The sequence below is a fragment of the Mustela nivalis genome (genome assembly GCF_964662115.1).
Source record: "Mustela nivalis genome assembly, chromosome: 17".
NCBI classification, from domain to species: Eukaryota; Metazoa; Chordata; class Mammalia; order Carnivora; family Mustelidae; genus Mustela; species Mustela nivalis.
The window spans coordinates 21,017,135-21,042,362 of record NC_139036.1 but is presented as its reverse complement, the minus strand read 5'-3'; the positions used below and the strand labels follow the sequence as shown (position 1 = coordinate 21,042,362).

General features: G+C 54.5%; 1 protein-coding gene across 2 annotated transcripts; it reads left to right on the top strand.

Moving 5' to 3' along the window:
• Positions 1 to 439: 439 nt before the first annotated feature.
• Positions 440 to 23,496, top strand: SLC13A2 (solute carrier family 13 member 2). Of its 2 annotated transcripts, none has more exons than XM_082707097.1 (12): positions 440 to 681; positions 15,056 to 15,184; positions 16,117 to 16,253; positions 16,368 to 16,582; positions 17,353 to 17,530; positions 17,660 to 17,782; positions 19,521 to 19,739; positions 19,961 to 20,049; positions 20,310 to 20,431; positions 21,572 to 21,733; positions 22,352 to 22,489; positions 22,799 to 23,496. In XM_082707097.1, the coding sequence occupies exons 1-12, from the start codon at positions 580 to 582 to the stop codon at positions 22,967 to 22,969; spliced, it is 1,785 nt and encodes a 594-aa protein (XP_082563223.1). In that variant the 5' UTR covers positions 440 to 579; the 3' UTR covers positions 22,970 to 23,496. The 2 variants fall into 2 exon arrangements, with proteins under 2 accessions (XP_082563223.1, XP_082563224.1); XM_082707098.1 differs by lacking the exon at positions 440 to 681 and adding an exon at positions 13,497 to 13,625.
• The last annotated feature ends 1,732 nt before the right edge of the window (positions 23,497 to 25,228 follow it).

Genomic DNA, 25,228 nt, shown 5'->3' with positions numbered 1-25,228 from the left:
TTTCCTTTGACAGTTTCCTGGATACCCCGAGGGAGGAGGAGGAGGGCTTGCTTCAGATTGGCTGGGCTCGATCTTAGATTGGAAACCCCCTGGAGGGCAGGGCGTCTCCAGACTGCCTCCTGGGGCTCAGTACTGCGGATAACCCAGCTTTGGGGGAATAAAAGGAGAGAGGGGAGATTGAGCTGGGGAGAGGGCCTGGGTCTTGCCCCACAAAAGCTGGCTCTGGGGCTTCCCAGACACCCTTCCTTCTCCAACTCCTCCAGCCCTTAGCAGCCTGCACTCACAGAAGGAGTTAACTTTGGACTTAACTTCTTCAAAGAACCCGAAGCTTTTACTCCTTGATCTTGCCTGCTCCCTTTCTTTGCAAAGTCTTCCTGATCTTTACACCTCCAGCAGGTCCCTCCTCCTTACTCTCACCTCCTGGACTCCAAAACAGTCTGATTGCCAGGGTGGGTCAATGGTTAACACTCAACCAGCTTTATATAAGTTTGCCCTGGCCTGCCGCCTACCTGCCGCATCGCTCCTTTGGCTCCCTGGATCCCGGAGGCGGTGGCTCCAGAAACCCTCACGGGTCACACCATGGCCACCTGCTGGCAGGGCCTGTGGGCCTATCGCTCCTACCTGCTCGTGTTCTTCCTGCCTATTTTACTTCTGCCCCTGCCCATCTTCATCCCCACCAAGGTAAGCACTCGGGGTTTGGCTCCAAAGGGGTGAAGGAAGGACGGGGGAGGGCAGTCTGGATGAGCGCTGGGCGTCCTTAGGACCGGCGTGGTTTACTCATCCCTCCCTGTCCTGGAAGTGAGGCTCTGACCTCGTGGTCCTCCTCAGACTGACGGTTAAGAGGCCAAAGGGATTTTTTTTTGTTTGTTTGTTTGTTTTTAAGATTTTATTTATTTATTTGACAGAGAGAGAGGTCACAATTAGGCAGAGAGGCAGGCAGAGAGAGAGAAGGGGAAGCAGGCTCCCTGCCAAGCAAAGAGCCCGACGCGGGCCTCGATCCCAGGACTCTGAGATCATGACCTGAGCTGAAAGCAGAGGCTTAACCCACTGAGCCACCCAGGCACCCCAAAGGGGGCTTGGCACCCAGGAGTAGCCGCCCAAGGGGAATGGCTTAGGTGCACTTGAAATCTGCTGCCTGGGGAGACGGGAAGCCAGTTCCGTAAAGGTGGGTACAGGTGGAGGCACCTGGGGTTATCTGGCTACCGTGGGCTCCCCCAGCCCTGCCGGGCTCAGTGGGGTGAGAGCGGGGCTGGCTGCTGGAGAAGGGTGGAAAGGGTGTAGGAGGAAGCTGGCTTCAGGCAGTTTGTGCCTTTAAGAGTGTAAACAGAGGGGCACCTGGGTGGCTCAGCCGGTTAAGTCTCTGCCTTCTGCCTCCGGCTCTGGTCATGATGCCAGGGTGCAGGGATCAAGCCCCATGGGGCTCCCTGCTCAGCAGGGAGCCTGCTTCTCCCTCTCCCTCGGCCATGTGCGTGCACTCACTCTCTCTCTCAAATAAATAAAACCTAAAAAAAGAGAGAGAGAGTATAAACTGAAAGAGAGCGAGCTCACCCTTGATCCCAAGGGCTAAGTCAGCTGAGGGAGAGGGGCAGGAATTGGACAATGGACAGGACCCTGCCAGTGGGCAGTATAGACAGCATACCCTGGGTGGAGGGACAGGTGCCACAGCCTCCTGCCTCCCTTGGCCAAGCAGCAGGAACCAAAACTTTGGCTCCCATTTACTGGAGCCCTCACCACCTGCTCTGGACCATGCATCCGGTCTCCCTTTCTCTCCTCTTCTCCCTCCCCTGACAGACCCTTCCTCTCACCTTCAGAGGCAAGCCTGACTGCCCCATTTTACAGATGGGAAAAGTGAAGTTAAGTCACTGAAACCAGGGCAGATCCTGGCTTCACAGAGCTTGGCTATAATACACTTTGGGGGACCCCTTGTAAGTAAAAAAAAAAAAAGATAAAATGATGAATCTAAAATTATAGGGCTTTAGGGGAGGGTCAGTTCAGGAGGAGGGTCCTGAAACTCAAGTTTCACAAACAGCAGGTGAGGCAAGTCACAGAAAGTGGCAGAGCTGGGGGTGTGGTTGAGCACCAAAGCCTAGGCTGTCTTCTCTCTACCCTGCTGCCTCCTGAAGGCTGACACAGGATCCCCTGGTCCAACCCGAACCCCACAACCCCAGGACTGCCCACTGAGCCATTTTCATCCTTTTGTCCCCAAAAGGGAAATCGGGGTAGGCTTTTTGTTCACGGTATCACAAAGGGGTGAGAGAATAGGGATGCTGTGGCACAGCTCCTGAGCCTCTGACACTTGGTAAGTGACAAAGCCCTGTCTGACCTTCAAGGAGATCCTCATCTCAGGCCAAAGCCAGTGACTTCCCTGTGCTGGGGACCCGTCCCATGGGTTTTGAAACAGGTTGGGCTTTATGTGTGAACTGCAGAGAGAAGGACAGTAAAGTCCTTCCCTCCTCAGGAAAGTGCAGCCCAGAAAGATTCAGCAACTTGCCTAAGGTCACACAGGAAAGACCAAGTCAGAAGAGAAGCCAGGCCCCCTGGCAGGAGGGCTAGGGGTTGGGAGCACCCCCCCCCCCTCACCCCTGCCCATGTGCCCTGTGCTGCACCCTGCCCTGCTGCCTGCTTTGGCCTCACAGATGGTGCTGACCCGGGCCTGACTCGGAGGAACTGTTCCCAGTCCTACCCGCAGAGTCTAGGCCCTCCCCGGAGGCCCTGGAAACCAGCTCCTCTCAAGGACTTTGCTCCTCTCACTGTCCCCTCCCCAGCCTCCTCAATTTTCCCCTCTCGCCTAATCTCTGCCATCAGCATACAAATGTGCTGTAATCTCTCTCACTGTGAAAAAAACAAACAGACCCTCCCTGAATCCCACATTCCCTCCACAGAGGTCTGCTTTCTCTGTCTCTCCAGATGGAAGGTCTTGGAATCTGTCTGCACGTGTCTTTCCTTACGACAACTCCCGTCTCCAAAAGGCTACCTTCCAAGCCCCCTCTTATTCCCACTCCCCCGCCCAGGTGACTTTGGCTATCTCCTTGCTGACAACTCCCCAGTCTTAAGCCCAGCCCTAACCTCCATATTACCTAGCCAACACTGGACACTTGCTCCCGAATCTTCTCCAAACGGCTTATGTTTCCACACGAACAGGTCCAAAACAACATTGCTTGCCCATCTTTCCCAACTGGTTCTTTCTGCCGTCTTACCAAGATGTGGTTCAACTTTCTACTTCAGAGTGTTTCCCTTTTTTTTTTTTTTAAATATTTTATTTTTAAGTAATCTCTATATCCAACGTGGGGCTCGAACTCACAACCCGACTTGGTCAAGAGACACAAGCTCTCCCCACTGAGCCAGCCAGGTGCCCCTAGAGCCTTTACTGATTCCTCTTTTCCCTTCATTTCCAGTTCTGTCAGTAGGTTCCGATTGACTCGAGACCTACGAAATACTGAGTGGAAGTGCTTGCCACTGCCCCCCCAGTGGGTCCAGGCCGCCATCATTCCTCTCCTCTCCCTCTCCCTCCCCAGACCATTCTTCACTCAACCACTACCTGTGGAAGCCCTTCCACAGGCTTCGAATCAAACTCCAAATAAAACCCAGATCTCTTAGGGCAGCCAGGAGTCCCTAGGGCTGCACCCCTGGAGACCCGTTGGTCCCCAGTGCCCAGTATCTTCCCTTCCCTTTCGTTCACTCTTCTCCAGCCTCACCAGCTTTCTCCGTGCTCCGCACGTAGCTCGTCTCCCTGCCTGGAATGTTCTTTTCCAGATGATTGCTTCTCACTCGGGTTTCAGCCTCAATCTACCTGCTCAGAAAAAGCCTTCTCTGACCGCTGCCGGTCACACTATTAGGAAGCCCTGTTGTCCTAAGTAAAGGGCTTTCCCTAACTGAAGTGATGTATTTGTTTATTTTCTATTTATTCTCTGACTCCCTATGCTAGAAGGTAGGCTCCATGCGTGTAGGCCCTTTGTCTTCTTCCATGCAGAATCTCCAGGACCTGGCACATAGTAGGTGCTCAACAAAACACACGTTGCATGAATGCATGATTGTGGGCAAAGAGGACCCTGTGTTGAACCCCTGCTGTCTGGAGTGAGTTCCCAAGCTTACCTCCATGCCCCCGAGCCCCTGAAGTGGGAAGACTGGGGAGTTGTCAGGATGGAGAGTTTGATGAGTCCCAGACAAGGCTCAGACAGATGTCCATATTGTAACAGTTGACATTTATTGAGTATTATTTCTGTGCTAGTCATGATGCCAAGCACTTCAAAGCACTAACCCATTTACTTCTCACAATAACCTGTGAGTTACTGTGAGAGAACTATTATCCCATTTTACAGACCTATCAACTAAGGCACAGAGTAGTAATTTGTCTGAAATCCCAGCTAGAGAAAGGCAAAGTCTAAACTGGAACATGGCTTTGAGGGTCTCTGCTCAAGGCTGTCCAGGGATACAGGCTGGTGGCCCCATTGTGAGTCACCTCTTGAGCCATCTACCCTCCCATCCACCCTGCCATCAGCCAGTGCTCCCACTGGGCTGCAGTTGGGGAAGTCTGTTGAGCTCCAAGGCTCTGTGCTAGAGGTTACTGGAAAGGAGTACGGGATTCTGTCCTCAGGTTGCTGTCAGAGGAACATGTGTTTACACAGAGATATAGCAAAGGAGCTCAGAGAAGGGAGCAAATTCTTCCCACTGACTCAGGGGTGAACCCAAAGCAGGTGTTGTTTGAGTTGGGCCTTGAAGGCTGAGTGAGATGCCAACAGTCAGAGGCACCCATAGACGGCCAGCCGGGTGAAGGCAACCATAGGAGTAAAGGTGTAGGGGCCGGAATCATAATGTGTGTTCCAGAAATAGCAACCAATCCTGGAAATGCTCTCCATCCTCTCTGGTGGTCCCAGGGGAGGAGGGACGGTGGGGCCCGAGGCCTCCTCACTGCTTCCCCCAGCTCAACCACCGGACAGTGAAGGGGCACTATGGGTGTGCCCCAAACCTCATACCCACCCATTCACTTGCCTGCTCACTTGCCCATCAGGAAGCAAGTAATACGTCCCAAGGACTGTTTAGGTGCAGGGGCTGGAAAGACACACAGAAACATATGCTGTGAGAACCGACTGTGACTATGGCTTAGGGACGGGCTGCTTGGGATGGGGTGTTCAGGAAAGGCCTCCTGGGGCAATGATATTTACCCTCGGACCTGAATGACAAGCGAGGGCCAGTCAAGCACGGCTCTGAGCAAAGAGCTGTCCAGGCAGAACACGCAGTGCAAAGGCCTAAGGCCAAGAGCAAGCTTGGCAAAGCTGGAGGGATGATCGAGGCCAGCGTGGCACAGGGAGTAGAGCAAGGGGAAGACCGTGTACGTTCAGTTAGAGAGTCAGGGGGAGGTCAGCCCATGTGGTCAGCCCTGCAAGGCCCTGGGGAAGGAGGGTTTTTAGGTCAAAACTGCAGGTGCCCCACTCCCCAACCCTGCCCCCCACATGGGACCATCTGGAAAAACAGTCTCCTAGGGGCACAGTGTTTGCCAGGACCGAGCTTAGCTAAAATCCAGATCGTAGTTACAGGAGGAACAGAAGGCAGAAATTCTTAATCTGAATCAGCTGCTCTCCTAGACTAGACGAATGGTATGTCGTGTTGCCCACGTGAGCTTTAAGACCCGTGTAACTAAAATACCCTAACTACAAGCTATTCCTGAACCCCAGGGACAGAGCAGGACTCAGATGATTCACCGTGGGCATGAAGACTGTACGTGGAATCTGGACCTCGGTGCTGGGGTTCCCCTCTATCTTTTGAAACTTCCTCGCTCTTGATCAAGAAGGCAGAGCCCAGGGAACAAAATGGGATTTTGGAGCCAGACAGATGTGGGTTCAAATCCACACTGTATGTGTCCTCACCAGCCCTCTCCTCTCTAAGGGGCTGTGTGAAGATTAAAAATAAGAACCTGTGGGCATAGGATCCCTGGTACCTGGGGCCCCGTAGGCGGTGGTTCCCTGTGCCTTCTGCCTCTCATCTGAATTTTTAACCTCTGAAAAGCACAACCAGCCCCAGGCACCTGACTTCTTTTCCAGAGATGACTTCTGTTCACAGGGGCTGTTTTCCCGACAAGGGGGCCTTGATGTTCCCACCTGTGAATCAGGAAGGTGAGGTGCAGCTGGTCACGGACATGAGAGCAGTGAGGTAGAGTCCCTAAGTGTAACCACCACCTGGAGACAGACTTTCTGGTCTCTTGGGGTGCCTGGGAGTAGGATTAGAAGAACCCAGGGCGCCTGGGTGGCTCAGTGGGTTAAAGCCTCTGCCTTCCGCTCAGGTCATGATCCCAGATTCCTGGGATTGAGCCCCACATAGGGCTTTCTGCTCAGCCTGGAGCCTGCTTCCCCCTCTCTCTGTCTCTGCCTGCCTCTCTGCCTACTTGTGATCTCTGTCAAATTAATAAATAAAATCTTTAATTAAAAAGAGGAAGAAGAACCCAGCCTCCAAATCCAGCGGGGTTCCTGGAGGAGAGAGAGAGAGAGAGTTTTCCCCAGTCTGGACTTTGTTCCCAAATTATTAGATTATGTCGAAGCCCGTCAGCACCTGCTAGGTGAGGGTCAGGAATGGGCAAACCAGGTAGAATCTTCCACAGTAGTTTCCTGCATAGAATCCAGCGGCGAGGTCCATCGAACGCATGGAGTGTGGAAATGCTTTGCTCACAGTCAGTCTTGCCTGCCGTTTTGCTCTTCTGTGGACCCATGCTGACCTGGCCCCCAGCCCAAGAGGTCAGGACTCTCCCCCACCACTCCCGGCGTTGGTCTTCTCTGACACTCAGAAACCCATTGTTTCCCTTTGGCCTCTTAGAGCGGATGACGCAACCAACTCATTCAGACTTGAGTGCAGAAATAAATAAAGATCTCAGGAGTGAGAGCGGGCAGAGGAAAGGCAGGCAGCCAGCCACCATCGCTCACTGTTAGCAGACCCTCAAAGGTGGGGCGGGGACGGAAATGCTTTACTGGAGGAAAAGGGAGGCTTCAGGGGTGCCCCGACCAGAGGCTGTTGGCACGGGAGGCCGGAGGGCCTGATAGGCGGCAGGTAGGCCATGTGATTGGTTAGGGATGCAGATTTGGCTCTCCCCAGTTGGTCTGGCACTGGAAGTGAGGGTAGAGAGTAGGGGCAACATGGAGGAAAGCCCGCCGTCATTGAGCAAATCCGGAGCGCTCAGGCCACCGGCTCTAGAGGCTGTAATTTGGCTTCCCCGGGCTGGTCGCTGCAGACCACGGGACATATTTTCGTATATGAACTGGTTGTCTTCCCCTTTGCATATTCAGTCTCTTGAAAAGGTTAGGTATTTAGCCTGGACCTACTATTCCTGGAAAGACTATCCGGCAGTCCGGCCTGCTCTGCATCTCCTGCCCCAGGTCCCTCCAGCCCTTGGGCTCACTGCAGTGTGTCTAGACACCCAGAGCAGGCACGTGGGAGTGTTTGCTTCCCTTTCCTCCTACCCAAGATTTTGTTTACTTATTTGAGAGAGAGACAGAGACCGAGATAGCAAGAGAAAACGCAAGCAGGGAAGAGAGGGAGAAGAAGGTTTCCCACTGAGCAGGCATCCCAGTGCAGGCGGGACTCGATCCCAGGACCCCGGGGATCATGACCTGAGCTGAAGGCAGACGCTTGACCAGCGGAGCCACCGAGGAGCCCCCCCCCCCATTTTCCTCTTTAGATGATGTATTTATTTAATTAGATGACACACTGACATCGTTTGACATTGGACAGTACCAAAGAATGAAATGGAGACGTCCTGCTCCCATCCTCGTCCCTGGCGCCCATCCAGATGACAGCCTCAGTGGCCAGGGCAGGAACTCCTCATCCCTGGGAATCTAGGGGGAGAATTCAGGAAGTCTGTGAACTTGGATGGAAAGAAACCCTATATTTTATGGTCTATAACATCTAAGGAAAATTTAGTACTTCCTTCTGTTATGAATGTAGATAGCAAATCACAATAGTATTAACCATATATTTGATTTGGCCACCAGGAAAAAAAATCACAGATATTGTTACATTTCATTAGATTCATTCTATCTTTCTAATTCTGATTCATATATATATTTACAGACAGACACTGTGCACATATTTTTAAAAATCACATAGGGGATGGGGTGCCTGGGTGGCTCAGTTGGTTAAGCATTTAACTCTTGGTTTTGGCTCAGGTCATGATCTCAGGGGTGTGAGATGGAGCCCCTCGTCAGGCTCTGTGCTGAGTGTGAAGCCTACTTAGGGTTCTCTCTCTCCCTCTGTCCCTGTTTATATATGTTTTCTCTCTCTCTCCCTCTCTCTCTCTAAAATAAAAATCTTAAAAAAAAAAATCACATAGAGTAGCATTCGTGTAACCTGACAGTGTAACTCTCTCCTCTTAAAACCCTTTAAGGGCCTCACTTTTCACCACTGTCTTCCAGATAAAGTCCTGGATCTCCCCTAAGGCAGACAAGGCCTGTTCCAAGCATGACACCCCTCCAAGAATGCATCAAAATCACTCGTGCCTCATTCTGTTCTCTCTCTGCTCCCTCCCTCACCTCAATACCTTTTGCCCACCCGCCCGCCGAACTCCTCTTCATCCCTCAGCACCCGTTCAGCATCCCCTCTGGAACCCCTCAGGCCCCTTCTCCTCTGGGATCCCACTCTGGTCTCGCCTTTGCCATGGTTCTTGGCCGGCTGCCGCCTAGTACGTCATCTCCCTCCCAGACCTGGGAGTGCTCACTGCATCACTCCTCACTAGGGGCAGGGGGTAGTGGGAGTGGCCCATCCCCCCTCCCTGGGTTAACCTTCAGTCTCCAGGAGGAATAAGTCATGGTGCTCTGAGACTAAAGGCATGTTTGCAGCTGTGCAATAGCCACGGGCTGCTCTGTGCCCATGATGGGTAAAGGCCATGATGCCCACAGGTCCCACACCTTGCCCGCACCCTGGGTCCAGAGTCTGCCCTGGACTCTGGCACTGTCATCTCCATGTGTGCCTCATGAATCCACACTGGTTTTCCGGGAACCGGGAGTACATTCAATTGCTCACCGCTGTCAACTGTACTTTATGACATACTCACATCCTTTATCCTTATAATAGCCCAGAGGGGTAGGTGTTTCTTTTATTCCCACTTGCAGATAAGGAAACCATATAAAAGAGATAAATGTGTGTATAGCTGGAAATGATCAGTGTTGCTTACAAAAAAAGAAAGAAAAAGCTGAGAGAGGTGATGTAACTTGCCCAAGGACACAGCCATTAAGCTGGGCCTGGGCACGTGAGTTTTCTGACCTCTCACCTGTGTTTCCCATTAGCTGCCAACCTGGGGGGTTGGAAGTCCTCTGAGTATTGATCTCTCCTGTCCTCTGTTGACTTTGCAGGGCAGCCTGCCCACAGTGGGCCGAAGGGCCAGCCCACATGGGGGCACCCAGAGGGCCAGGGCTGGGCCTCATTCATGCCTGCTGCTCTCATTTATGCATTCCTGCCCATTCCATGTAGGTGTCTGATGGGGTAGGCTGAAACGGACTCGGCCCTAGCTCCCTAGAGACTACGGTCTAATGAAAAAGGTTGATGTTCATAAAAAAATTCATGAAACAAAACATTTAATTATAGCCTGTGATGAGGGCTAGGCAGAAGAGATACAGGGGTTTCATGTGTGAAAACAGGGAACCCATGGAGGATTCCCTGAAAAAGGAATACTTGAGATCTTGAGAATGAGTAGACATCAACTGAGCAAAGTGCGAAGAGAGGAAATCGTGTGTGCAAAGGCCCTGTGGCTGGGAGAAGGATGGAGCATTTGAGGAACTGGAAGAGGGCTGGTGTGGCTGGAGCAGAGAGCAAGGAAGAGAGGCTCAAATAAGCCCCAAACTTCTCCTGAGAGCAGTGGGGTACTCTGAAGGGATTTGAGTTGTTTTGAGGTGAGTGTATCCATGTTGGAGAATTGGAGTGGATCAAACAGACTTGTGACTTGAGATTGCTCTGCCTGCAGCAAGGAGAAGGGATTTCGGCACAAGAGAAGAAGAGAGGTGAACCAGGAGACCTTATAGGATTCTTGGTGACAGATGCTGGGGCTCGGACAAAGCCGGTGGCCAAGAGCTGGAGAGAAGTCAGTGAGGGTATTTGAGGTATAGATGACCAGCAGGACTGCAGACTTGGAGGGGAGAGGGTATTTGTCTAATGAGTGCCTGATGAACAGTTGAGGGGCCTAGGGCTTGCCCCCCAGAGGCTCCCAATAGCAGGGACTTCCTGATGTAGGGGTGGTGTGGCACAAGTGGGAAAGGAGGATTTTGCATCCAGGCCAGCACCCACCAAAGAGCCAGGGGTAAACCACCCAGAGGTGAAAAGACTCACTCCCTGTCCTCAGCAGCCCATAAACAGATACTGAAAGAGGAGCAAATCCTCAGCCAAGGCACAGAGCTGGGGAGCACCTCCCCTGCCTGCCTGGGCAAGGGAAAGGTAGTGACAGAGGAAGGGAGCAAGAAGCATTAGCTGCCTGGGGGCGGGGGGAAACTCTGCCCCACTGCTAGCTGAGCCACCATAGACTGCAGTGCAGGCTATGCGTATGGGATTGGTGTGTGGGCTTGTATGGTGCCAGCAACCTTGAGGAATTGCCAGTGGCCAGAGCATAAACTGACTGGGTCCCACGCCATAGGCTGCCAGCTGGGCTTGGCCAGCCCAGGTTCCTCCCTCACTGTGGAAGGAGCAACAACCACTGCCCCATGGAGATGTGAGGAGGAAATGAGAGGGAAGGGAGTGCCTACCCAGCTCCACAAGCTTGACCTCTGTTGATTCCTCGCTCTGGCTCACACTGCATCGCTGGGGCTCCTAGAGACCCCTTCTCCCACCGAGAGACGAATTCCACTTGGAGATGGACCTACAGGTTTAGAAAGTTCCCAAGGTAATTCAGGGAAGCTACCATAGTTAGTGCTAGGTCATTGTTCTCTTTCCCTTCACCTTAAGGCAGGGATAAAACTGGGGCCCAAGAGAGCAAGAGCACCTGGCTGTGAGGGACCCAAACAGAGGGGGTTGGGCCACTTGCTGCTCATAAAACTCAAAGGCAGAGAGATGAGCGGTGGTGGAACGAGGAAGGGATTTATCTCAGCAAGTCCATCACAGGTAAGAGAGCAGACTAGTGTCTCCAGGAAGGTCTCCAAAGTGCTGAAAATACATGCTGGTTTATATAAGGAAAATGTGGGACAAAGAAAAGGTCCCACAGGTGGGCAAGAAAGGTCAAGTTGACCACCGTCTTGGGGTCAATCATGCAGTTTCCTGTGGCTGTCAGGGCAGTCCCTGCTGTTGCTTGGGGGGTCATTTTGGTTTCCATCAGGGTTTCTTTGCCTGCATCTTTTTGGCTTGAGATAAGAGAAAAGAGGAAGGAAGAACTTAGGGGCGTCTGGGTGGTGCAGCCGGTGGGTCATCTGGCTCTTGGTTGCAGCTTAGGTTATGGGTTCAAGCCCCATGTCAGGCTCCATGCCCAGCTCAGAGTCTGCTTGGGATTCTTGCTCCCTGTGCCTCTGTCCCTCCCTGCAGTACTCTTTTTCTCTCTCTCTCTATCAAATAATTTTTTTTTTTTTTAAAGAAGAACTTAATTAGAAAGTACGGACTGAGGTCAAAATGGAGGTAGCTGAAAACCTCGTTCAGGGATTTTTTTTTTTTTTTTAAGATTTATTTATTTATTTATTTGACAGAGAGAGATCACAAGTGGGCAGAGAGGCAGGCAGAGAGAGAGAGGAAGGGAAGCAGGCTCTCTGCTGAGCAGAGAGCCCGATGCGGGACTTGATCCCAGCACCCTGAAATCATGACCTGAGCCAAAGGCAGCAGCTTAACCCACTGAGCCACCCAGGCGCCCCGGATTTTTTTTTTCTTAAAGATTAATTAATTTGGGGTGCCTAGATGGCTCAGTTGGTTAAGTGTTTGCCTTTGACTCAGGTCATGATCTCAGGTTCCTGGGATCGAGCCCCACATCCGGTTCCTTGCTCAGGAGAGAGCCTGCTTCTGCGTCTCCCTCTGCCTGCTACTCTGCCTACTTGTGTTCTCTCTCTCTATCTCTCTGTCGAATAAATAAATAGAATCTTTTTTAAAAAAAGATTAATTAATTTATTCACAAGAGAGAAAGTGCACAAGAGGGAAGGGCAGAGGGAGAGGGGCACTGCTTGGAGCCCGACCTGGAGCTCCATCTCGTGACTGTAAGATCCCGACCTGAGCCAAAACCAAGAGTCGGTCCTCTCACCGACCGTGCTACCCAGGCGCCCCTCGTTCACAGACACGAACCCATTTCTGAGCTATGAACACCTTTGGCTGTCTGGGGAAGACTTCGGACCCTTCTGGAATAGAGCTTTAAAATGCCCAAAAGAAAACATATGGGATTGCCAAGGAAACCAGTTACTTTGAAAGAAAGTACTAAAAATATGAAAAAGCCAAGTGCAATTCAGGAATACAGGTGATCATTCATGCATTAAATAAAGATCTGGCATTGATACAACTACCATGTCAGAATGAGTGATGGATAGAAACAGTATTTTGAGATACATTTGGAGATAACGGCATCAACTGATCTGTGCAGCACATAGCTGATGGCTGATGGCCATGATCAAGGGCCTTTGAGACAAAATCAGCCGCGGTATCCCTAACCGCAACATGGCTTCAATGCCTATGTTTGGAGACTTAGTTAGATGTTAGCGCAAAGATGGAATAGTTTTCCCGCAGATTCCTTGGAATTCCACGCCTCAGTTAAGCACCCTATGACCCAGGAAGAACAGGTCAGCAAGTTATGCTACAGCTGGACAAGACTGCCCAGGAGGATAGGATGTAGACTCGGGGCTAGGGCCACCTGGGCCAGAGAAGGCTTCTGGATGGGACTTTGAAACCGGTTTTGGGCTTGATCCAGAGACAGACTGACGGACGAGAAGAGGACTCCGGGAAGTTGTAAAGGGGTAAGGGAGCCATAGATGGAACACACTGGAGTTCACGGGGGGGGGGGGGGGCTGGGTTAACGATTAACAGCTCTCTCTGCAGCCTGGGAATGGGGTCTCAGATGGGGAAGGTTTGGGCTTTGGGTTTACTTGCCTGGAGCCTGATGGCGGGAAGTGGCAGGCCCCAGGGAAGACAGTTCTGTTGGAATTGAGAGCCCCAGCCCATCCCTATCCACCCAATAGTCACAGCGAACCTGAGGCTGGAGGGCAGCCCACAACTAAGGGATTCAACTCAGGACAGAAAGGGAAAGATCAAGAGCCAAGTGGTCGGGCTGCTTCACTTGCGGACATGTGACACGGAGACACTGGCTTCATTTATTTATGCCTTCGTTTCTTCATCGGTGGGATGGGAACAATAGTCAGTCATGACCTCACCGAGCCATGAAATGTGACAGTCACCCAAAGCACGGGGCACCCAAGGCCTGGCACGGAGGAGTCCGGGGGATACATGTGCTGTTGTCAGCTCACTCCTCTCGAATCAGCACTGACCGCACACCCCAGCCCCCTCCTTGTCTCTGGCCAGAGAATTCCGAGTCAGTTGGGGGTGGGGGCCGCCAGGGTCCAGAAGGGACCGGCCTGCCCTTAGCCCGGGGTGGGCGGGGGTGTGCAGAGATGAGTAACTGGCCACACCATCCATGCAAGTGAGAAGGAAGCCGCTGAGAACAGCAAAGTCAGCAGAACTGGCCTCCTGCTGGGGGAAAGGTAGGGTGGGTCTCTGGACGAAGGTCAAGGTGGCCCCACCCCTGGGGCCGAAGAGTCCATGTCCAGGGTGAGGAGAGCTCATGGAAGTTTCGTGAGGACGGTGGGGAATGGGCAGGCTGCATGCTATTCCATTCCAGGCATTCCTAGAGCACTGGGGAGACGCCCTTGGAGTTCTTCAGTCTGGATGCCTGGCTTGGGTTCCAGACTGGCTCTCCCACTCCCCAGTTCTCTGTGACCTTGAGCAAGCCACTCACCCCCTCCAGCTTCTCTAGATCCTGGGCCCACCACACCCACCTTCAGGGCTGCTTGAGTTACCCAGGAAAACACCCAGCTCCTAAAAGTTGCTCCATCAGCAGCAACTTCGTCTTCCCCCAGGGATGCTCCCCAAGCTTCAGGGCACTAAGGGGAAGAGGTACTCCGGGGTGAGCACCAGGTGAAAAAAACAAGAGGTCAGGACAAGCCTCCCAGCCCATTGTCCTGGCACAGCCTGCAGCCCCACAACCCCTTTGGCAAAGAGTGGGCAGGTGCCCCAGAGGCCTCCTTCTAGCTAATGATTCTCGGGCCCTCCCTGCAGGGGCCCCAGGACCCTGGAGGCTCTCTGACTTCCATGTCCACCCCAGGTCCCCTCCCAGTTCTGATGTCTGGCCTCTCCAGAAAGAAAGGAGCACTTCTGGAACCCAAAGACTTGCAAGACTATGATTTAAGTTCCCCCCACCACAATCTCCTGCACAGCTCAGGGCTGTGGGAACCTTTACATACTTTATAAAATGTGTATGACAGCTCCTGGCGTTGTGTGATGCTGGGGTCATTTCAGGCTTGCTGGGAAGGAGAACTCCCACTATTACAAAACTTCCTAGTGGTTCATTCATTCAGAAAAGTTTTGCACTGAAGCCTGCTGGGTCCTGAACTCCAAGCACCCAGATGCCACAAAACTGACTCAGTCCTCATGAAGCTCCCCTTCCGGGAGAGGAAACGAACATTTCATTGCATCGTCATACAAATAATTCTCACAGGCTCTGACAAAGTCGGGGAAGGCCAGGGGGCCAGGTAGAGGTCTGCAGCATCCAGGCCTCAGTCCCATCTAGATGAGCCCCCCCATCTCATCTAGGGGATCTTCACTTTAGCCCCCTGCAGTCGCCTCGGGCTGGGTGGGGCCTGATGACCAACTCTAAGCTCTCCAGTCCCTCCTGTGTGGCTGGATTTCAGCGTGTAGCCTCCCCAAGGTCAAAGACGAGGTGGTGAGTGCCTTCCTTTGTTCTTTATTTCCATTTTGAAATGAGACCTTGGACTCAGGAATCAATGACTGGGGCTTCGGCAGACTCTTCCTACACTGTTGCCAATGGCCTGTTTTCTCTCGGGCAAGAGATGACATGACTTGGGGACACGGGCCTGACCTTCCAACAGCTCTTCTGCTCCCCTTCTGCCCCCAGGAGGCCTCCTGTGCCTACTCCATCATCATCATGGCGCTCTTCTGGTGCACTGAGGCTCTGCCCCTGGCTGTCACCGCCCTCTTCCCCATCTTCCTGTACCCCTTGATGGGCATAATGGATGCCTCTGAGGTAAGGTTCCTGGGATGGAGGGGGTCTGGTATGGAGGAAAGCCTCATCACAGGCAGGGCACACAGAAGAGGAGTCCTTGCCTCTTTTTGGCAGGTCAGGGAGCACTAAGGGAGGAGTCAGAAGATGACAGTGTTGGGGGGGGGGCGCGTTCTAGAAATGCCGAGGGCATGGTCGGTGTTGAGGGTTAATTCAAAGTGGATCAGGTATAGGCCAGGGAGGTGGACAGGCCAGGTGACCCAGGAAAAGGGTCCTTGAAAGTCAATAAAGAATGTGTATTCTCCTGGGTCAACAGCTCTGAATCATGAGTGTGTGTGTCTTGGGACCACGTGCAAGGCTGGTGAAAACACAGACTGCTGGGCCCCAACTCCAGAGCTTCCGAGTCAGGAAATCTAGGACAGGGCCTGAGCATTTTCTTCCCAGCAAGCTCCAGATGGGGGATAAGCCGGCTTGTGGACCACACTTGGAGAGTCACTGCTGTACTTTCTAGTGTCAGTGCTAAATTCTCTATCTCCCAGTCAATGGCTTGAAACGTGACTGGAATCAGACTAGATTATCTCCCACTCATTTCTGAGGGGAGAAAGAAGGGGAGGAACCTGGTTAAATTCTTTTTTAAAGATTTTATTTATTTATATGACAGAGAGAGAGCACAAGCAAGGGGAGTAGCAAAGGCAGAGAAGCAGGCTCTCCACCAAACAGGGAGCCTGATGCAGGGCTCAATCCCAGGACCCTGGTATTACAGCCTGAGCCGAAGGCAGATGGTTAACCACGGAGCCACCCAGGTGCCCTGGAACCTGGTTTGTTTTCAATGGAAGATAATCCAAAAACCATTCCCACTTGGTTCCTAGAGCCCAGGAGACCAGTCTGTGTTTGTGGGAATATCAGGGGTCATGGGAGAGACCCCTTCCTGCCTCTCAGCTGTCCCTGCCTGCTAGGTCTGCCTCGAGTATTTTAAGGACAGCAACATCCTGTTCGTCGGGGGGCTGCTGGTGGCCATTGCCGTGGAGCACTGGAACCTGCACAAACGCATTGCTCTCCGTGTGCTCCTCATCATTGGGGTGCGGCCAGCCCTGTGAGTTCCCACCAACCAGGACTGGAGAACCTGGAACGGGTGGGGTGCTGGGGATCCAGTCCCTGAAGGGATGGCGGGACGCCAGCCAGCGGTTCCATCTTTGTCTGTCCCTAGGCTGCTCCTGGGCTTCATGTTGGTGACAGCCTTCCTATCCATGTGGATCAGCAACACAGCCACCACCGCCATGATGGTGCCCATCGCACATGCTGTCCTGGACCAGCTGCACCAGTCACCCACAGGCAAGGATGCAGAGAAAGGCAGCAACAACCCCGCCTTTGAACTCCAGGAGCCAGGACCCCAGAAAAAAGTGACCAAGTTTGATGAGAAAGGTGAAGGTCAACCCTGCTCTGCCCCCACCCCTGCCCCCTCCATCTCAGCTCTTGGTGGTGGTGGTGGGGGGGTGGTCTGGGGTGACGTTCTTGACAGGGTGGTCATCTCAGAGCTTTCAGGGAGAGAAAAGGGAGACGTGCAACGACCAACTTGTCCTGGTTTGCCCAACACTGACCCTAGTTTTATTTTTTTAACTTTTTAAAAGATTTTATTTATTTGAGAGAGAGAGAGAGAGCACAAGCAGGCAGAAGCGCAGAGGGTGAGGGAGAAGCAGACTCCCCGCGGAGTGGGGAGCCAAATGCGGCACTCATCCCTGGACCCCCGGGGATCACGACCTGAGCCAAAGGCAGACACTTAACCAACTGAGCCACCCAGGTGCCCCTATCCCTAGTTTTAAAATGAAAAATCCCACATTCTGAGGATCCCTTCCATGCAGGGCCAGATGAGATGCTAGACCACTCAGGAAGGCAGAGAGCTGGACTCTGGGTGGCCTGTCAGGGATCTGGGCTCCCTTCGTCCTGTGTGCTTCGGATAATCCTCTTTCGGGCTCTGTGCCTCAGTTTCCCCCTCTCAAGAGAGAGGTTGGGCCAGATGGTGTCTGAGGGTTGACCTAGCCTGAGAGCCCAGGGAGTGCAAGCCCTCGCAGACCTGGACTGCAGCCTCGCCCCCCTCACTCCCCTACCTCCCAGCTGGTCCAGGGTTCTCACGGACAGCCCCCCCCAAGCCCCTCCCCGCCCTCCCCCCGCGCTGAGCTCTCCTTTGTTCCCAGATAACGGGCAGGTCCACCCCATCCCCGCCGCGTCCTCAGAGCCAACCACACAGCCACAGGAGCAGGTCCGCTTCAGCCAGGGCATGAGCCTGTGCGTGTGCTACGCAGCCAGCATTGGGGGCATCGCCACACTGACAGGTACCACGCCCAACCTGGTGCTGCAAGGCCAAGTCAACTCGTGAGTAACTGGGGGCGGCGCCAGGGCGGGGCTGAGGGTGGGGTGAAGGGGTCTGCACTTGCCCCTGGGAGGCCCCTGGGGCAAGGTCATGCGACCGACTGGCTGTGTCCCTCCCACCCCCACCCCCAGGCTCTTCCCCAAAAACGGCAACGTGGTGAACTTTGCCTCCTGGTTCGGCTTTGCCTTCCCCACCATGGTCATCTTGCTGGTGCTTTCCTGGCTGTGGCTGCAGATCCTCTTTCTGGGGTTCAAGTAAGTGGTGGCAGAAGTGGAAGCAGCCCAGGGTCCTGCCCTTACCCTCTGGTAATCTGGTAGCCATTTCCACCAAGGGTGTAATTACCTTCCCATTGAGAAGGCCTCTCCCTGCCAAGGCCTCTGTATGCCCTTGCCACCACCATTGAGGGATTTACTGCGCGGAGATTATTACTCCTTTTAGCAGATGAGCAAATTGAGGCTCCAAGAGTGGTGTACAGCTAGATTTGCCAATGCAGAAGCTGAAAACTAGGTCTCTTGATGCCCAGGCTAGATCCATTCCATAATGTTCCACAGTCCTTTGGTTAATGCTTAAGGAGCACACAGTGAGCAGGGTCAGTTCCAAAGGGTTTTTTTGTGTTCTTACTGGACATCTGGCCCTGTGTGAGACACTGAGAATACTACGGGATGTTAGGTGCAGCCCCTGTCCTTGGAGCTTGCCTAACGCAACAGCAAGAAGCCTGGGGCTGAGGATAGTAGAGATCCCAGAAGGCTGAGGATAGTGGAGATCCCAGAATGCCCCTGTGGGACATGATGTCAAAGCCAAATCTTGTAGAACGAGAAGCCAGCCAGATAGCGAATGGGGTAACGGCACTCCAGGTGGTAGCAACAGCCTACACAAAGGTGCAGACGCAAGAAAGAATGTGAGAAAACTCAAGTTCTGTTGGTTGAAACATCAAGATCAAAAAGCAGTATCAGGAACTGAAGCTGGAGAAGTAGGCAGGGGAAGATGACAGAGGTCCTGTGTGTCACATCAAGCGCTGGGACCTTGTCCTTGAGGCCAGGAGTAGCAAATAGGTTTTATTCTTAACTTCCAGCCCTGGGTTATGGGTAGTGACCAGAGAAGTCTGAGTTGACCATCCAGTCAGACCTTGCTGGAGCTCAGCTGGAATTGGGTCTGAGATCGACTGGTGATGTCTGCTGTCAGTGAGGGAGGAGAATAGTGATAAGGGTGGTATTGTGGTATTGTGGTAGGAGTTATAGGCCTTCCCTGCCCAGGGTGTGGTGTGTGGGGGCGGTGAGGATGGAAGAGGGGACGTGGAAAGTTTTTAAGTATTGTTGCTGTGCTTTGGAACAGTCACTTGGGCCAGTGCAAGGCAGCCAGATGGAGGCTGGGGGCTGGTATGAGGCTGGGTGGTGGTCAAAGACGCCCGCATATGCAAGGCATCATGGGACATTCAAAGCTGTGCTAGGTAGATGGTCTTTGCCGCTGAGGAATTCACGGTCCATCACGGGAGTTGAGATTTACCCAAGTGAAAAATTAAAAGTCAACCCAAATTACGCAAGGGGCACACAGAAGTGGGTGGCAGTCTCCTCAGCCTCCAAGAGTGGTGTGGGTGGGGCTCAGGCTCCCAGGGGATGCCGAGAAGCAGGTAGGAGAGGGAGGGAAAGATTTCCCGAAAGGCTGCTGGAAGGGGGGAGTGGGGAGTCCTGGCCAGAAGTCCTTAGCACAAGACAATCCCGGGAGGGAAAGGGGTCAGTGGAGCAGATGGAGCAGGGCTAAGCATGGGGAAACCTGCCCCTGGAGTCGCAGCCTTGCTTCTGCTAAAGAAGAACCATGACCCCACCCCAGCCCTCTCCCTGAGTCTTCTGCTCTTCTTCCAGAACCTTGGGTAGGGTCAGGGCCAGGTTGGTAGGGTAGCAATCCTGCCAGCATCAGCGTATCACAGGTGCTCAAGAGTCCCTTGCTTCCCTGCCTGGGATCCTCAGGAGCTACCCCAACCCCCACCCCCCACAGCTTCCGGAAGAACTTCGGTTTTGGGGAGCAGGCGCAGGAGAGAGCACAGGCAGCCTTCCGCGTCATCCAAACAGAACACAAGCTACTGGGCCCCATGAGCTTTGCAGAAAAGGCTGTCTCTGTCCTCTTTGTCACCTTGGTGGTGCTGTGGTTCACCCGAGAGCCGGGCTTTTTCCTTGGCTGGGGCAACCTGGCTTTTTCTGACAAGGATGGAAACAGGTGAGCATTCTTGGGGAGAGTGAGATACTTCTGGGGCTCACCTGGCTAAGGGAGGAGGGAAGGGAGCAGGGCCCCTGGTGCAGACCCAGAGGGGACATGGTGGGGAGGACTTGCAGGGAGGGCTTTGCACTTCTATGGGAGGGGCTCCTCTCCACCCCTGTTCTACCCTATGACCCTGAGCAGCCCTGAGTCTAAGCCTAGCCTCCTTGCCCTACCCACAGCATGGCATCTGATGGAACAGTGGCCATCTTCATTGGCGTAATTCTGTTCTTGGTGCCCTCCAAGATCCCAGGGCTGACTCAGGATCCAGGTAAGAACCTGGAGTGGGGCAGGGAGGGGCCTCTGGGCAGCCCCTGCCTTCCAGCATGGAATGCGCCTTCAACTACACTTGATAGAAACAGTCAAAGCCCAGAGAGGCTGGGATGACTTGCCAAGGGTGCAGGGACTCAGGGACAAAGTGAGGATGCTGCGTGCCTTGAGCTCTGATAGGGACTCACAGAGCGACCCAGGGGGAGGGGAGGAAAAACCTGTCAGCTCTCAGTGACCCGTCCTCCTCTGCTTGGGAAATAGAAAACCCTGGAAGGCTGAAGGCCCCTCCGGCCCTCCTCAACTGGAAGACTGTAAATGAGAAGATGCCCTGGAATATCGTGCTCCTGCTGGGGGGAGGCTTTGCTCTGGCCAAGGGCAGCGAGGTGAGAAAGCCCCGCCCCCTCGCCGGCCCGTTGGACCGGGACCCTGTGGCAGGGAAAGAGGCACCCTGCCTCCATCCCACACAGGATCCTCCTGGTGGGTGGAGCCTTGGCAGCGGCAGGAGACACAGGTTAGAAATCCGTCTAAGGGAGGGGGAGGAAACACAAGCCTTAAGGACTTCCGCCTGTTACGGTTCCCAAAGCCAAAGGAAAGGCGGGCTCCCCTGGTGGGCAGGAACTATTTGTTCTCAGTTCCAACCCTGTCTCACCTCACTCCAGCAGCCTCACCCTCTGCCAGGCGGAGAATGCAACAGCTTTAGGGAGTAGTGAGCGTCAAGGGGACGCAGTTGGCCCGCTGAGGCCACCAGGGGGCGCCATGATCACACCCGGCCGGGCTCTAGGGACCGGAGAGCGCAACATTCCCCAGAGCCTCCAAGCAGGAGGGAAGTCCCTGAAACTGCCTGCGCCCCTCTGCGCCTCCGTGTTCTGGCTAAGCTCATTCATTGTGCAGGCAGGAGGCAGCTTCCCTCGGTCAGAGAATCCTGGATCTGGGGTTAGTTCTCACGGACTGTGCCAGGCACTGTGCTGCCTGCTGGGTGGGCAGTATCATACGAGATAAAGTCCCAGCGCCCTGGGACTCACAGTCTGGCAGTACACTCGTGGACAGGTAATGAATGACCTTGGAGGCCTCATGACCCTGTGAATGGCCCCCCATTCTCCTGCCAGCCTTTTCCCAGCATCTTCCCAGGGCCCTCCGCCCTTCTCTCTCCTTGCCAGTCTGCTGGGCTGGCGGAGTCCGGGAGAGGGCTAAGGATGGCCAGGGAGCTCCCAAGAGCCTTTGGGAGAACAGGAGGAAAAGGAATTAAAGCCTTTACTCCCACTAAGCCCCAGGCTTCCCAAGAAGGCACTTTGGCGCCATCTCCTAGCTTCTCATCTGACCCTTCTCCCCACACCCAAGTGTTCTTCAAAATGCTAGAGGGGCCTTTTGGTGCTGGCTGGGTCTTACCTTCTTTCCCAAGCAGATGTGAGTTTGAAGACTCTAGAGAGATAGAGGCAGGAGCAGGACCCTCCCGGACCCCCAGCAGGGGACTCTGGAGCCCCAGGGACCCCAAATTCTCACACACTATCTTCCTCTGCCCACAGCAATCAGGACTATCTGAGTGGCTGGGGAAAAAGCTGACCCCCCTAGAGAATGTGCCACCTCCTGCCATTGCCCTCATCATCAGCCTCCTGGTTGCCACGTTCACCGAGTGCACCAGCAACGTGGCCACCACCACACTTTTCCTGCCCATTCTGGCCTCCATGGTGAGCTGGTCCTTCAGACATGCTTCTTTCCGGCAGCCCTCCCGCCCACCTCATCCAGGGGCCCTGCCTGCAGGTCAGAGTGACCTGTCTGCACCTCCTCTTGCTTCTGGGAGAAGACCCCTGAACTTCCCACCCTTCCTCAGACTCTTTGGCTACCTTGAGCCCTGAGGCCCTCTGGCCCCTGACTCACTCCGTCCCTGGTGATGTCACCCCTTGAGTATCCTGATGGGCCTCATTGGTGGCCTCGCCCACCTCCCCGGCCCAGCCCCTGTTCTGGTCAGTCCTGAGGTGACAGGTTGAAATGACTCCCTGGAGCGTCCCCAGCCCCTTCCTCCCCTGGCGCGTTCCCACAGCCTTTGATGACACCCTGGAGCCCCTTTGAGATCCGTTTTATGGGCCCCTCCCCTCACCACGCCCCACTGGGCAGGGCCGCACACTCATCCCCTCCAGAGAGGTCAAAGGGCCCTTCCCAGGTCACCCTAGTGCCTCCTGGCAGAAGTGGTGGGTTTGTGGCCAGAGGGTATGTCGTTGGTGGGGGATACTGTCCTCCAGAGAGGGGAAGCTGGAGAATTGGGAATGGGGCCTGGGATCAGTTCTGCCCACTGTCTCCCCATCCAGGCTCAGGCCATCTGCCTCCACCCTCTCTACGTCATGCTTCCCTGCACGCTGGCCGCCTCCCTGGCCTTCATGCTGCCCGTGGCCACCCCACCCAATGCCATCGTCTTCTCTTTTGGGGGCCTCAAAGTGTCGGACATGGTGAGTGGCAGTGGGGCCTGAATGCCTGTGTGCTCCTTCCTGCAAGGCACCTGCCCCTGGGGAGGTGGACTCAGGAAGAACAGAGCCCAAGGTCTTGAAAGCTCACACAGAGCTTCCTGCTCCCTCCTTAGCGCCAGGATGAAAGCAAGGGACAGGGACCTTGCCTAGTGCTGCAGGTCAGACCCACAGAGAGACTTCTCAGGGAGACTTTGGCCAGTCAGAGAGCTCCTGAGCCCCTAGGAGCCCCTAAGGGATAGTTTCCGGCCCAGCTCAGTGACTGGTCACTCAGACTGGCTCTCCTGCCACCAGGCCCGGACAGGATTCCTGCTCAACATCATCGGAGTACTGATCATCACACTGGCCATCAACAGCTGGAGCTACCCCATCTTTAACCTGCACACCTTCCCATCCTGGGCTGACACCAACAACACGGCCAGCTGCCTGGCCATCCAGGGGAACATCACAACACCAAGCCCCTAGACCCAGGGATGGTCTGGCTAAGACCAGGGAGACCCGCCTGTCCGGATGCCTCTGAGCCAGGACCGGACATGTTCAGGCTCTAAGCCGAACATGGAGAGAAAGGCGCATATACACGGAACCTTGTACGCATGTCTGTGAGGAAGGGGCATGTGTGCTCTGTGCTGCATTTCCAAGGAAAGCGTGTGTGTGTGGGGGGGTGTCACATGAGGATGTCTGAAGGGGGTTCTTGTGTGCGCACACGACCCTCGGTGTGCATGCTGGGTGGGGTGCACGTGTGGGTTCTCGGACCATATGACGCACCCTGTCTAGCACTTCAGGTCCTCATCTCCCCCACTTGGTGGGTGACCAGCCCCCTTTGCACGGTATTTATTGAAATTTGGGGGTGGGGTAACCCAGGGAGCAGGGCCTACCAGCAGTTGTCATGGCAACGGTCCCTGGGACCAGCCCAGCTACAAGGTCTCCCAGTTTCTCAGGTTTGGGGGAGAGGGATGGAATATTAGCCCCATTAAAGTCTTTTTTTTTTTTTTCAGTAGAGTCTGGGCTGGTTTTCATGGCACTTTCTTGGGCTGGTCCACCACATGGCTCAGGCCCCAGGTTGGGGAGTGCTGGGAGGGGACTTGGCCTCTGTCCTGAGTGGTGGCCCCCTTGGCACCTCTCCCACCTGAGGGAGAAGGTAATGGCCAGGAACCCCTGCCAAGGCTGACTGGAGTGGGCGCAGCCACCCAGGAGAGCAGCACTGACATCACCGGGCCCGGCTAATTGGGAGCTGCCAGTCCCTGCGTGTCTTTGGGAAAACCGGCCTCCCCGTTCCCAGAGCACTCCCTGGGCATTTACATAAAACCCTCTCCCTCTGCCAGTTCCTCACCGACCCTTCCTCCAGCTTGAAAAACCAGTCCCACCAGACCAGGGAAGGCACACTGACCCCATGCTAGGTGTCCAGAAAGAGGGACCCTCACCCAGAGAGGGGGGCGGAACAAGAGGGATACCAGTGAGACACACAGGAACAGGTCCAAAGTCAGCATGGACTGCGGAGTCCAGGACCAGACAACGCTCTGGTTCACTCCGCCTCCCTCCCCGCCAGACCCCCTCTGCTTCCCCACCTTCCTGAATTCCTCATGCCACAGCCATCATCCATTCTAGGAGCTCAACGCCCCTTTCCTGCCTGCATGTTTATCTTTGTGTCAGTCCTAAGTCCCTCACTGGGACCATGGTGCGTAAGCCTTGAGTTCATCAGGATGGAAGTTTCCAAAAGTCTCCTCCGAGTTCCCTCCTGCTGCAGCAGGAGAGAAAAGAGCAATTTTTCAACACTCTCATGCCCGCTGACAAAGGGGGCTGAGCTGCGAAGACAGAAAACTGGAAAGGACTCAGTTCTGCATTCCCCCTCAGCTGGGCCGTTGCTCAGTCTTCCCAGAGCTGGAGGGTCGAGCTCCAGACAGGAGGGGGCTGCTGCATGTGGGAGAACATGGCTGTCCTCAGGGGACAAGAGAGTCCTGACAGGACCTGGCAGACATCCAGCAGAATGAGGAGTGTCAGGCAAGAGGCTCCACCCCCAACCCAGCCCCCCAGGCTGGCATTCCTCACTCAGGAAGCAGGTCATAAATCATGGCTCCCACCCAGACCCGCACTAGGGCCCCCGTCCTCCACAACCTGGGGCCCTAGGTTCTGGCACCCCCCAACAGGGAGTGGTGGGCCAACCCCTCCAGAATGGTGGGATTTTTCCAGTGACTTCCCCACAATGCAGTAGGTGCCTAAGAAGCAGCCCCAGCTCATCTCCAAGGAAGGCCCTCTGCTACTATCTTCTTTTGGATTCTAGTTGGGTGCCCACAGTAAAGTCCTCACTGGGGAAGAGGAAAGCATGCTTCTCAGCTCCCACCCCCTGTCCTCCGCTTCCCTTCCTAGCTTCACTTCCCCCTCAGTCTTGCTCAGAGAGGGCCAGATAAGGACTGAGGCTACACAGCAATCCCCAGCAGATGAGGACTGAACTGGCCCTGCGTTCTTTGGGGACAAGATGGGCAAAAACTGGGGTGACGGTTGAGGGGATCAGGGGTGGCGGGTGCCCTGGCAGAGTGCAGGGCAGCTCCCCCCCCCCCCCGCCAGGTGTTTGGAAACCATCCTCGGCAGGCAGGAAGATGGACACAGGAGGCAGGTAGCACCTGTTGGCTAATCACCGTCATTAGCGAGGCAATAAAGTGGCACGGACTGGGCCAGCCTTTGAAGGAAGGGCCTGTCAGCCCAGATCTGGTTTTTGTAGCCAGCCCT